Source organism: Antechinus flavipes, chromosome 3 (assembly GCF_016432865.1).
Source record: "Antechinus flavipes isolate AdamAnt ecotype Samford, QLD, Australia chromosome 3, AdamAnt_v2, whole genome shotgun sequence".
In the NCBI taxonomy this organism is placed as follows: domain Eukaryota; kingdom Metazoa; phylum Chordata; class Mammalia; order Dasyuromorphia; family Dasyuridae; genus Antechinus; species Antechinus flavipes.
The window spans coordinates 522,827,320-522,839,714 of record NC_067400.1 but is presented as its reverse complement, the minus strand read 5'-3'; the positions used below and the strand labels follow the sequence as shown (position 1 = coordinate 522,839,714).

At 45.0% G+C, this 12,395-nt stretch overlaps 1 protein-coding gene across 3 annotated transcripts in view; it reads right to left on the bottom strand.

Moving 5' to 3' along the window:
• Nucleotides 1-12,395, bottom strand: part of ARAP1 (ArfGAP with RhoGAP domain, ankyrin repeat and PH domain 1) — a 116,151-nt gene that overhangs the window by 61,992 nt on the left and 41,764 nt on the right. For all 3 annotated transcript variants that reach the window (XM_051987176.1, XM_051987178.1, XM_051987177.1), the window contains 2 exons: nucleotides 11,134-11,318; nucleotides 9,789-10,464 (listed from right to left, as the gene is read on the bottom strand). In XM_051987176.1, coding sequence (XP_051843136.1) covers nucleotides 9,789-10,408 — 620 coding nt within the window. In that variant the 5' untranslated portion in view covers nucleotides 10,409-10,464; nucleotides 11,134-11,318. Of the gene's footprint in view, nucleotides 1-9,788; nucleotides 10,465-11,133; nucleotides 11,319-12,395 lie in introns of those variants that run through there.

The following is a 12,395-nucleotide window of genomic DNA, read 5'->3' as shown; positions in this document are numbered from 1 at the left end:
AGGAAGAAAGGGAAGGAGGAAGAGAGGGAGGGAGAGAGGGAGGAAGGAAGGAAGGGAGGGAGGGAGGGAGAGAGAGAGGAAGGGAGAGAGAGGGATAAAGGGAGGGAGGGAGGGAAGGAAAGAAGGAGAGAGGGAGAGAGGGAGGAAGGGAGAAGGGAGGATAGATGTACTTATTTAAGTAACTATGTGCCAGGCAATATGCTAAGCACTTAACAAATGTTACCTCATTTGATCTTCACAACAACCCAGGATCATTACCTTTGAGCTAGAAAGGATTGTGGAGGCCACTGAGTCCAATTCCCTCATTTTACATATGAGGAAACAAGCAAGGAGGTTTCCAGTGGAGGACCCCAGGGATCCATCTTTTACCTTGCTTAGTTTAGCATTTATATCTGTAATTTGGAGGAAGGCATTGGATGGCGTGATCATCAAATGTGCAGCTAACCCCCAACTATGAAGAACATCTAACACACGGCATGACAAAATCAGTAACCAAAAGCTCTAGACAGGTTAAAATGATGGACTGAATCGGATAAGATACCTCTAATGGTGCAGTGGAGAGAGCTGTGGGCCTGGAGTTAGGAAAATCCAATTTCAAATTCAGTCTCAGACACTTACTAGCCACGTGATCCAGGTCAAGTCACTTTCTATCTGCCTCAGTTTCTTCAGCTGTAAAATAGGGTAATAACAGCACCTACTTCCAAAGTTTTTGTGAGAATGAAATGGCATTTTTGTAAAGTGTTTCACAAACCTTTATAATGAAATAAAATTTAATAGACTAAAAGCTCTGCAGTTGGGCTCAAAAATCAACTCTAATACATTTCATGGGAACAATGATGGGTGGATGTGGAAGGGATCTTCATAGTTGCTCAGTCCAATTCCCTCATTTTACAGATGAGGAAACTGAGGCTCAGGAAGGGGAAGGTCATCCAGACACAAAGGAAAAAGCATTAGAGGCGTGGCTTGAGCCAAGGTCCTCTGACCACAGAGTTAGAAATCCTTCACAAAAGCAGACTGGAGGAGTGTGGTTAACAACAGAATGTGTGAAAAGCTCTGGGGTGGACTTGACACTCAGATGCATTAGGAGAACAGCCCACCTAAAAGGAAGTAATAGGCCTACTGTACTCCCCCCAGGGGACTCCCATCTCAACAAATGCTTCCAGCCCAGGCCAGTGCCGGACACCTCTCCTCGCTGGTGGGGTTTCCTTTACATCCCTACAGCTAAGCTCCTAGTTCTGCCCTCTGGGGCCACACTAATCCCTCTTCCAACATGGGGGCCTTTCAAAGACAGCTCTCATGTCTCTCCCAAAGATTTTATTCAAGCCAGACCTCTCCAGTGTTTTCAGATGCCATGGTCTCCAATCCCCTCCTCTCATGGTCAGCCTCCTTTGGGCCCACCGGGGCTTGCCAAGGTCCACTCCAAAATGGGGCAACCGCCGTAGAATGTCCCTGGGAAGGACAATCGCCTCCTCACCTGCCCCGAGTCTGTTTAGCTTTACTGACCACAAGTGCCCCTAACTGTCACTTGAAGGAAGGCGCCTTTCTCTGTCTAACTCAGAGGATTAGGGAATCTGGAGAGCATTCAATTCAACTCAGAAGTAAAGGCTCCCCAAAAAAGGGAAGTGACCTGCCCAAGATCACGCAGCTGATAAGTGGTGGCGGCAGGGACCACACAGGCAGCCCTGGGCCCATTCTGGGTGGAACAACTTCAGGACAATGGCAGGTTGGAACGAGTCCAGAGGAAGGTGGCCGGAACAGGGAGGGAGCCCGCAATTCCAGAGGGAGACTTCTTGTCTGAAGAGCTGGGTATGCTGAGCCAGAGAAGCAAGGACGTGGGGTGGGGGAGATAAGATGGCTGCTCTCAAGCCGGTCACGGAGAAGAGAGATCCGGCTTGTACTGGGCCTTAGGAGGCAGCAGAGAGGCAGTGGGTGGAAAAGGAGAAAAATGAAGGTTCAAGATGAAGACAAACTTCCTACAAAGCAGAACTGTCGGGGGTGGGGGGCAGGGTGCCTCGTGAGAGGGTGACCCCTCCTTCCCGGGTCTTTGAGCAGAAGCTGAACCACATGGACGAAATATCATCAGGGCAGCCCCAAGGAGGTCAGGCTGGATGAGGGCACCTCCCCACCACAGAACCTCCAGGCTGCCCTCTCCTCCATCATTCACCATCAGTCCTCAAGACCTACCGATTTCAGTGGGTCTCCTCCCTCTTTGGGGATCATGGAGCTAATGCTGGAGAGTCATGTCAAGGCAAGGTAACAAGCATTTATAAAGCACCTACTATATGTCAGACATTGTAATAAAAGACTAAATTACCTCATCTGATAATCACAACTATTTTGGGAGGTAGGAGTTATTGTTACCCCCCTTTTTTACAGCTAAGGAAATTGAGGCAGAAGGAAGGGAAGTAACTAGCTTAGTCACACCGCTAATAAGTATCTGAGCTAAATTTGAATTCAGGTCTTCCTGACTCCAGACTCAGCACTCTTACCATTGTACTACCAGCCGCCTTAAAGAATTCCTTCCTCTACATCTCTTGGTGGCTCCCTAGTGAGCCTGCGCCTTCCTTCAAGTTCTTTTCAGCTGCTGAATGCCTCCGTCTCCTTTAAAATCCAACTATTTGTGGCACCTTCTCCATGAAACCCCTTTCCCCCAGCTCTAAACCTCAGAAGTCTTTAATTTGCATACTTGTGCTGCATTTACCTAATACAACAGTGGGTACTGTCATTACCTATGTTTCTGTCTAATTCTCCTACCAGTCCTCAAGATCTATAAAAACAGAGACAGCCAAGTGGGCGCAGTGGATAGAGCAGCAGTCTTGAAGTCAGGAGGACCTGAATTCAAATTTGGAGTCAGACACTTAATCCTTCCTAGCTGTGTGAACCTGGGCAAGTCACTTAATCCTAATTGCCTCAGGGGAAAAAATTGTTCATAAATGTAAATATATATATATTCTTTGGACCTCATCTCTTTCTGAATCTGAATCTTTTCTCTTTGTTTCTTTTTTTCTCTGTCTCTCTCCCAGAGTCAACAAGATTAAGCTCTGGTCTAAACATGAGGAATAAGAACACCACTTATATATATTATATAATAAGAAGTCCCTATAAAGAACAGGAACTAAGCCTGATCTAACCTTTCTTCTCCCCCAGTATGGGACTCTGCAAACAGTAGGCACTTCATTAATGCTTATAAATTGAATTGTCATAGTCTAATCTAATCTATTTCTCTCTCCATGTCTTTTCCTTACTATAAGCCAGAGACTGAGCCTCATCTAAACTTTTATCTTTCCCTTTGTATCAAGGAGAGAGCTCAGCTCTTATACTCTTCTTTATGTAGATCCAAACTTCATTTCTTTCCCACTGCTCTGGCAGCCAGATAGTCCAGCAGCCTGGGGTGAGGAGGACTTGAGTTAAGTTTGGCATCAGACCCTTATTAGCTATGTGATCCATCTGCCTCATTTGAAAAATGGGGACAATAATAACATCTACTTCCCAGTTGTTGAGGATCAAGTGAGATAATATTTGTAAAGCACTTAGCAATGTGTCCGCTATAGAATAAGCACTATAGGCTAGAAGCTGGAAAATGAATGGATGCCCATCAATTGGAGAATGGCTGGGTAAATTGTGGTATATGAATGTTATGGAATATTATTGCTCTGTAAGGAATGACCAGCAGGATGAATACAGAGAGGACTGGCGAGACTTACATGAACTGATGCTGAGTGAAATGAGCAGAACCAGGAGATCATTATACACTTCGACAATGATATTGTATGAGGATGTATTCTGATGGAAGTGGATTTCTTTGACAATGAGACCTAACTCAGTTTCAATTGATAAATGATGGACAGAAGTAGCTACACCCAAAGAAAGAACACTGGGAAATGAATGTGAACTATTTGCATTTTTGTTTTTCTTCCCGGGTTATTTCTACCTTCTGAATCCAATTCTCCCTGTGCAACAAGAGAACTGTTCGGTTCTGCACACATATATTGTATCTAGGATATACTGCAACATAGCTAACATATATAGGACTGCTTGCCATCTAGGGAGGGGGTGGAGGGAGGGAGGGGAAAAATCGGAACAGAAGAGAGTGCAAAGGGATAATGTTGTAAAAAAAAATTACCCTGGCATGGATTCTGTCAATATAAAGTTATTATAAAATAAAATTATATATATATATATATACATATATATATATATATATATATAAAGAATAAGCACTATATAAATGTGTGTAGTCATCATTATTATTAGTTCTGCACCGGGAGCCAAGGAGAACAAGCCTACTCCTTCTGAAGACCATTCCCTCAAAAAGTTGCATTTGTGACTCCCACCTATTCAATATCAATATGTGTTTCTGTCTTTATGACATCTCTCATTTTTGTCCCCTTTCCCTTCCTCTGACATAGCTGCCTCCCAGTACACGCTCTCATTTCCTCACAGCAGGGCTGCTGCAATAGCTCTCCTATCAGAGAGCAGTTCCTGGTCTCTTCCTTCCCCACTCCATCCAGCCTCGCTCATAAGCCAAGGAAATTTTCCTAAAGCACACGTTAGACCATGTCAGCCTTTACTCACTAAACTGTAGTAGTTTCCTATCACCTCCAAATGTCAACAGTCCTCACCTCAGCCCTTCTCACACCTTGCTCCCCCTCCAGGAACTCAATGATGCTATGCCCTGGGCTCTCTTGCTGCTCCCTCCAAAGGATATTCACTCTCTGGACACTTCATCTGCACCTGCCCCCAGCTTGGAGCACGCCTCCTCCCTGTGGCTCCTTCCAAGCTTCTCAGACTTCTGCGAGACTCACCCAAAAAGCTGACTTTCTGCCAAGCTTTCTACCAGGCCCTCTTCTCTCCTCCAGTGCCCTCCTTTACTTATTCTATAGAGTGGGTGGAGTTATTATTTACAGATTGTCTTGTCCATTAGATTGTGAGCTGCTCAAGGACAAGGGTTAGATTTTTTTTTCTTTCTTTTTATTCTTCACGTTTAGACCAGAGCTTAATAATGCTTATTGACTCTGGGAGTGAAAGAGGCAGAGAAAAAAGAAACAGAAAAGATTCAGAGTCAGAAAGAGATGAGGGCCAAAGAAAGACAGATAAAAACAGATGAGTAAAAAGAAGCAAAGAAAGAAAAAGAGAGAAAGATGCAGGAAAATAAAAGAGAATAAAAGAAAAAGAGGAAACAAGAGAGAAAAGAGAGACAAAGAATGGGTGACAGAAGCAGATATACACAGAAGAAAGGGGGATAGGAGGGAGGGAGGAAGAGAGGGAGGGAAAGAGAGAAAGAGAAAGAGACAAGAGACAGGGACAGAGAGAAGGAAGGGGGGAAGAAAAGCAGGGGGTGAAATAGAAAAAGGACCGGAAAAAGAGAGACAGGGGTGGGAGGAAAGAGACAGAAACTGAGACTTAAGAGAGAAACAGAGAGAACCTCTGGTAGGGAAGAAAGACAGACTGAGAAAGGCAGAGACAGAGAGAGAAAGAGGAAAGAAGAGAGAAACAGAGACAGAAAGAGACAGAAAGGCAGAAAAAGAGAGAGCTCCTATGTTGTCTTTGTTCCTCTCTCTCAAGAACTGGTTCTGCACTCTATGCAGGTAGCTACATCCCTGCCCCATTGCCCATCCTGGCATCTCCCACCCCCAATCAGGAAGCCAGCTTTGGATCCAGGCTCCAGCTGCTGTCTGTCATTCCTACCCATCTAACACCTCACTCCCGGTTTAGATTCAGGAGGAGGAGGCTTGAGGGACATTGAAGTAACCCTGGAGAGATCCTGTTTTCCTTGTTTCAACCTTCCCTTTGACCCAAATCAGAGAAATTCCAAACACTTGGAGACCATCGCTCAGTCAGAAAGTACTGTCGCTCCTCCCTCCTCTCCCCACATTCCTAAGTCCTCAGAGACCAGTTCCAGTCCTGCTTCTTCCAGGCAATCCCCCCAGAACCAAACCACAAAAATCATCCCTTTCTTAAAGCTCCTATGTGGTCTGGCTTTTGATTTTTGAGTCCTTCTTTTGTCTACTCCCTGGATGTGAGTCCTCTCTCTTCAGACAGATTAGAAGATACCCCCAAAACCAGGGTACATCTCCTCCCATCTATGATGGACTCTATGATAGGGTTCCTCTATGGGGAATTGAGATGGGGAGGGGGAATTGAGGAGGGGAGGGCAAACAGAATCTTGCAGTTGGAAAGTGTCAGACCAGAGATCTGCCACTAGAGGGAGGCATGAAACTAAAGTCAAGACTAGATCTTACTTCCAAAACTGTGGGTCCCAGCTCTGGAAGTCAATTAACAAGCATTTATTGAGCACTGACTGAATGCAGAGCATTTTTGCTAAGTACTAGAAGTATGAATAGGTAAAAACAATGTCTCTATCCACAAGAAGCTGAGATCTAAGGGGAGGGACAACATCAAAATCTATGTACCTAAATAAAAGATATATAACTAGAGGTAATCTTCCTGATAAAAGGGATTGCGAACTGAGTCTTGGAGAAAGCCAGGAATAGAGGAACCTAATGCCCTGCACAGCCTCCTCCAATCCTGCACTTCCAGGATTCCCTCTGCTGGGCCTTAGCTGTGACTCTGATTGAGGTACCAATACCATCCACTCCCCTCCATCCCTCACCAATTCAGTCCACTCTCAGATCAGCTTTGTCTCATCTCCCTGCCCAGAGCCTCGTGTAGCTTCCCCTCCTCTCTATGCTCATGGACCTCATCCCCAAGATGGAAGTCTCCTCCCTGACCTCTCTACTTCTAGCTTCTGACTTCTAGATAAGGAGAAAACTCAAATGAGAGAGAGAGAGAGAGAGAGAGAGAGAGAGAGAGAGAGAGAGAGAGAGGAATAGCAGAAGAGATGGAAAAAATGGAGAAGGGAATGGAGGGAGAGATGAACAATGGAGAGAGGGAAAGACAGACAGGGAGAAATGAAGAGACCTGGGGAGGAATGTAGAAAGAGAGAAAGTTACAAATAAGAGGGGGAAAGAGAAACAGAAGAATGAAGAGATGGAATAGACAGACACAAAAGGGAGAGATTAAGAGACTCAAAAAAAAAAGAAGAGAAAACACATAAGACCTGGCTCTCTCACTTATTAGCTGTGTGACACTGGGCAACCTGAGTGGATTTCCTCATTTGTAAAATGGGAAAATTTTTGTGAGGATGAAATTAGCTGGTGTATGTGGAAGCACTTTAACTGTTAACACAGCTTTCTAAAAAAGAACTTCACAGTAAGTCTGCAGAGGAAAACTTGGATTTCTCTAAGCCATTTATTTTGCTTTTTTCATCTGCCTTTCTTTTCCTTTGTTAGAATTAAATGGTTTAACTAATATGTAAATATGTTTAAAATGTTTGTACATGTATAACCTATATCAGATTGCTCGCTGTCTTGGGGAGGGAGGAAGAAAAATTGGAACTCAAAATCCTGATGTGATAGATTTGGCTCTTTTTAACAATGTAGTGATTCAAGGCAATTCCAAAAGATTTGGGATGGAAAATACCAATCCCATCCAGAGAGAGAACCATGGAGACTCAACACAGATCGAAGCATTGTATTTTCATCTTTTTGTTTTTTTCTTTCTCATTTTTTTTCTTTTGATCTGGTTTTTCTTGCACAATATGACAAATATGGAAATATGTTTAAAATGCACATATTTAACTTATCAAATTGCTTGCTGTCTTGGGGAGGGGGGAAGGTAAAAAAAGGAGAAAAATTTAGAACACTATTTACAAAAATGAATGTTGAAAATAATCTTTATATGTAATTAAAAATAAAATACTATTAAAAATTTTAAGTAGTTAAGATGTTCTGTGAAAAATGAAATATTGAGAATCAATTCAGCTACCTAAAGTTATTTAGTAACCATTTCTAGTTAATTTCAACAAATAAAACATTGTAACTTTAAAAAAATAGAGAGAAACACAGAAAATCACACAAAAAAAGAGAAATCTACTAGAACACACACAGAAAAAGAAAAAACCTGATACAAACATTTGTTCCTTTCTCTCCATCTTCAGCTGTCTGATCCCATGGCTCCTGCCTATCCTACCATCTCTACTCCTGAGAGATTTCTAGCATCCTCTTTTTTTCTAGACTCCTGTGCAAAGGGGCCACAAACACCGTCCACAGCCCACTTCTAACCACATCCATCCCCTGTTTAGAACCTGTTTTGGCTCACCACTACCCACAAACAGACTGCAAAAGGAAATATTAACATATGCAAAGACTGGGCCTGCCCCATCAGACTGAGGAAGCAGTTCTTCCAGGTTTCTACTGGTCACACAAGCCTGGTGTTTAAAAAAAATCAGTCATACTGCCATTGGGCTCACTTTTTCAATACCAATGGATACTTTGGAGCACAAGCTGTAAATCAGAAGAGAGGTCCTCTAGTCTACATGCACGAAAGTCCCTCCACCTCCTACCAATAAATGGCTCTTCAGGCTTTTCCTCAACTTTGATTTTTCTAACTCTTGGATCTCATCGGGCCCCTACCTCTGCATTTCTCCACATCCATCACTCCTCCTTCTCCCTCCCACCCCTGAGATCAGGCAGACCAAGTCTAAGCTGCCTCGTGGAGGCCACTTCCAATCATTAAGGACAGATATGACATCTTCCCCTCTTCTCCGGTTTACATCTCCCCAGTTTTCTAGTAAACCTTCATGAGGGAGGGTCTCCAGACTCTTCGCCATCCTGGCTGCCCTCTTGTCCTCTGGATGTTCTTCAACTTCCCACTGAGCTTCTAGAACTGAAGGCAATAGTGCAGAAGCATTCTGGGGCAGAGGAGGACCCCTCCCTAATCCTTGATTTCTGCTCGATAGAACCTGCCATCATTTGGACTTTCTTGGTTGTTGATTTAACACCTCCCAGATCATTGTCACAACTGCTGTCTAGCCAATCTTTCCCCACCTATGCTGGAGAGGCTCGTTATTTTAAACCAAATATAAGACTTTCGGTTATTACTCTTCAATTTCCTCTTATTCAAACATCCTAGCCAGTCAAGATTGGGGGAATCTTGACTCTTTGATTCAAAGTATCCCTTCCTGCCACGGAGTCAACTGCAAATTTGTTTCAGCCCTGTCTTCTTGTATCTTCCTTTATTTCCATATCTTTGTCAAATTGAAGACAAAAATGTTTTGACAGTCCGGGCCCCAAATCCATGGGCGCTCCACTGGAGACCTCCTGCCAGCTAGCAACCAGGTCACTAATGACTAGTCTTGGGTCCAGTCATTCACCCAATAAGGAATCCATCTACGAATCTAGCCTCCATCTCTCTGTCTTTTCACAAGGAGAGTAGGGAGAGTTTGTCAAATGTTTGCTAATATCTAGGTAAATTCTATCAATGGCGCCACCATTCTGAGCTAACAGTTCAATGACCCTGTCCTAAAAGCTAATGAGACTCATCCAAAGTGACCCATTTTTAAAGAAAAACCAGATTACGTAAGTCAAGGCTGCCCAACTTCTTTCTCTCACCAGACGGGATCCTCCTCTCCAGCTGGAGGGCTCCAGGCCTATCTAGAATTTTCCTGCCTTGAATTTTTGTTCCCCACTTCCTCTCTGCCAAGAGTATTATCCCACCTCTATTTTTACCTACTGAAAACTTCTGTCGCCCAAATTTCATAGTCTAAATTCAAGTTTTGCCTCCTTCAGGAAACTCTCTCTCCCTAGAATTGATCTGAGTCCCCAGAGTCCTAAGCCATGTCTTCCTCGCGGTCCAAAAGCTTATCAAAGGCGGGGACCAGGTCTCCCCTTCCAAGATCCCCAAGGCCAGAGTTATGTCCCCCCGCCAGCCCCCCACTACCTCCTTACCTCATCAGAGACTTGCACGGGCTGGTCCGAGGTGGGATGGAGGGGGCCCTGCCTTCTACCTGGTGTCGTTTGGCGGGTAGTGGAGGCAGCTTGGGGTCCCTCAATGAGCCAGGTTCCAGAGGAGCAAAGGGATAAGGAGGTTGGCAGCTCCTTCGTGGAGGGATCGGTGGGGCAAAAGCCGAAGAAGGAACTAAGGTGGGAGCCAGCACTAGGGATGGGACTGAGACTGAGGCTGAGACTGGTGCTGAAGCTAGCACTGGCATAGGGGCCGCTTCGGGGGCCGTGGCTGGATCGGGCAGGGCTGGGGCTAGGGCTGGGGAGGAGCGAAAGACGTGGCGCTTGGCGGGCACGGGCCGGGGGAGCCCCCGAGGGGCAGGAGCAGGGACGGGTCCCCGAGGCTCCTCAGGGGCCGAGACATAGGCCCTCTGGAGGCCAGACAGGATCCTTCGGCGATGTCCGGGCATCGTGACGCCCATGTGGAGGAGCTGTCCATCGCTCAGGCTCTGGCAGTCTGCTGCCCACACCAGCCCGTACTGCTCAAAGTGCCCGGCATACTGCTCCAGATGCAACGCCCGCAGCCACTCCGTCACAGGCAGCGCATCCCCCAGCTCCTCCGCCATGGTCTGGGGGACAGGAGGGCAGCTCTTCTGGAACTTCAGCTCATCCCTGCCTGCATCTAGAGCCAGACACATACACACAGACAGAAGCCAGAACCAGGTCAGAAATGGGGGTGAGGGGTGAACTCTCACAGGATGGGGAGCCCCAGATCGACTAAAGGTAGGGGGAATGGCACTGAATAATCAAGCAGAGATACCAAAAATGAAGAGATTCTAATCACCTCTTGCTTCTCTGCAGAAGATGAGAACCATGGGACTTAAAAATTTTTTAAAATAATTTTAATATATTAATAATAAATAAATAATATATGTGAATTTAATAATTTTTAAATAAAATGGAAGTCTGCTGATCTTTTTTCCTTCTTTAAAAAATTATTTTTATTACAAAGGATAGCTCTCTGGGAAGAGGGAAAAAGAGGAATACAGTGGGAAATGAAAATAAAAGATAAAATTTTAATTTATTTTCTAAAAAAAAAAGAGGCAGAGAAAGATTGTACAAAACAAGGAAGAAGCAAGACTGAAGGAGAAAAAGTATGAAGGGGGAATGTGAAAAGTGAGAGAGAGAAAGTTAAGGCAGGATCAGGCAATCAAAAGCTCCCTGTCTGGAAGGTCCCCTCCCAGGAGCTCCCATTCGCCCTCTGCCAACCCCTTCCCCGAACACATGCAGATCCTTCCTCCCACAGCAGCGCCTCCCTCCCATTCCCAAAGGTTACTCCGGCCCTATTTACCTGACTGCTGAGGCTGGCAGGATGCTTCTTGAGGCAGGGACTATGAGAGGGGGTTCCCCATGGCCTCGGAGGCAGGTACTGCAGGGGCAGAGGCCGGAGGAGGAAGGCTCTTGAGCCCAATGTTAGTAGGACAGTGGAATGGCCCTGGAAGAGGATGGGTGACGAAGCAAGGTCTGGTACTGGAGCTGGAGAAGAAATGGAGAGAAATCAGAAGGCCAAGAAGGAAGGTCAGACTAGGGACTGAACTCACCAAAAAAGTGGCAAGAGTCAGCAGAGCAAGCTGTCATACACTGAGAGTCCAAGAAGTCCCAAGAGACCCACAGAACTTAACCACAAGCCCTGTGCAGCCAGACCTAGCGAGGGATCCCTTCTACAACCTGTCAGTCCAGTGATCCCATGGGGCAGCCCTCCAAATATCTGGAACTGATCACAGCCGCCATTACTCTTCTCTTGTGGCACTAACTGGAGACCCTGCACCCTTCTGGATGCTCTCTGGCTGATGTTCCAAGCTAAGCCTGGCTTCCACATGGGACCAGAGGAGGTGGCCACTCTCCCCTCCTCTCTGGACCAACCACTGAAAAGAGTATGGGGCTGTTCTCTCTAGAATACACCTCTGCAGGAAGGCTTTTCAAGCTTAATTATATCACTGGTTAAACTGTCCTCTGTCCTATCGACCCCATTACTGGTTTTTGGGTTTCTGACTCAGGCAAAAGAATTCATAGTTACTGCTAGCTACTGCTCAGTCATCAGCTACCTCAGAGAGGGAATTCAGAGTCAGGAGACAATGTTAAAGTCTGGCACTGGGACTTAGTGGCCGATGAACTTGGGCAAGTCTTTCCCTTCTCTGGGCCTCAGTTTCCCTCATTAGTAAAATGGGTAGTAAAAAAGCTCTCTGTAAGCTTTAAAGCATGACAAGAAGTGTTCTTCATATCACTATTTTATTATTTTTATTTTACTTCATTTTGCCATTCATTTTTACATTACTATTTTTACTATTAATTTTATTATTTTTTCTTCATTTTAGTATTAATAAAAAATACTAATTATATGTTATAGAGGCAACTGGGTAGTGTGGTGGCTAGAGTACTAGACCCAAGTTCAGATTCTGCTTCGGATATTCACTAGCTATGTGACGATGGTGGGCAAACCACTTAGCGTATATACCTCAATGGGACTAATAATAACCCCTTCCTCCCAGGGTTATTGGGAGAATGAAATAAGAAAAAAATATGTATAAAGTGCTTTGCAAATCTTAAAGTGCT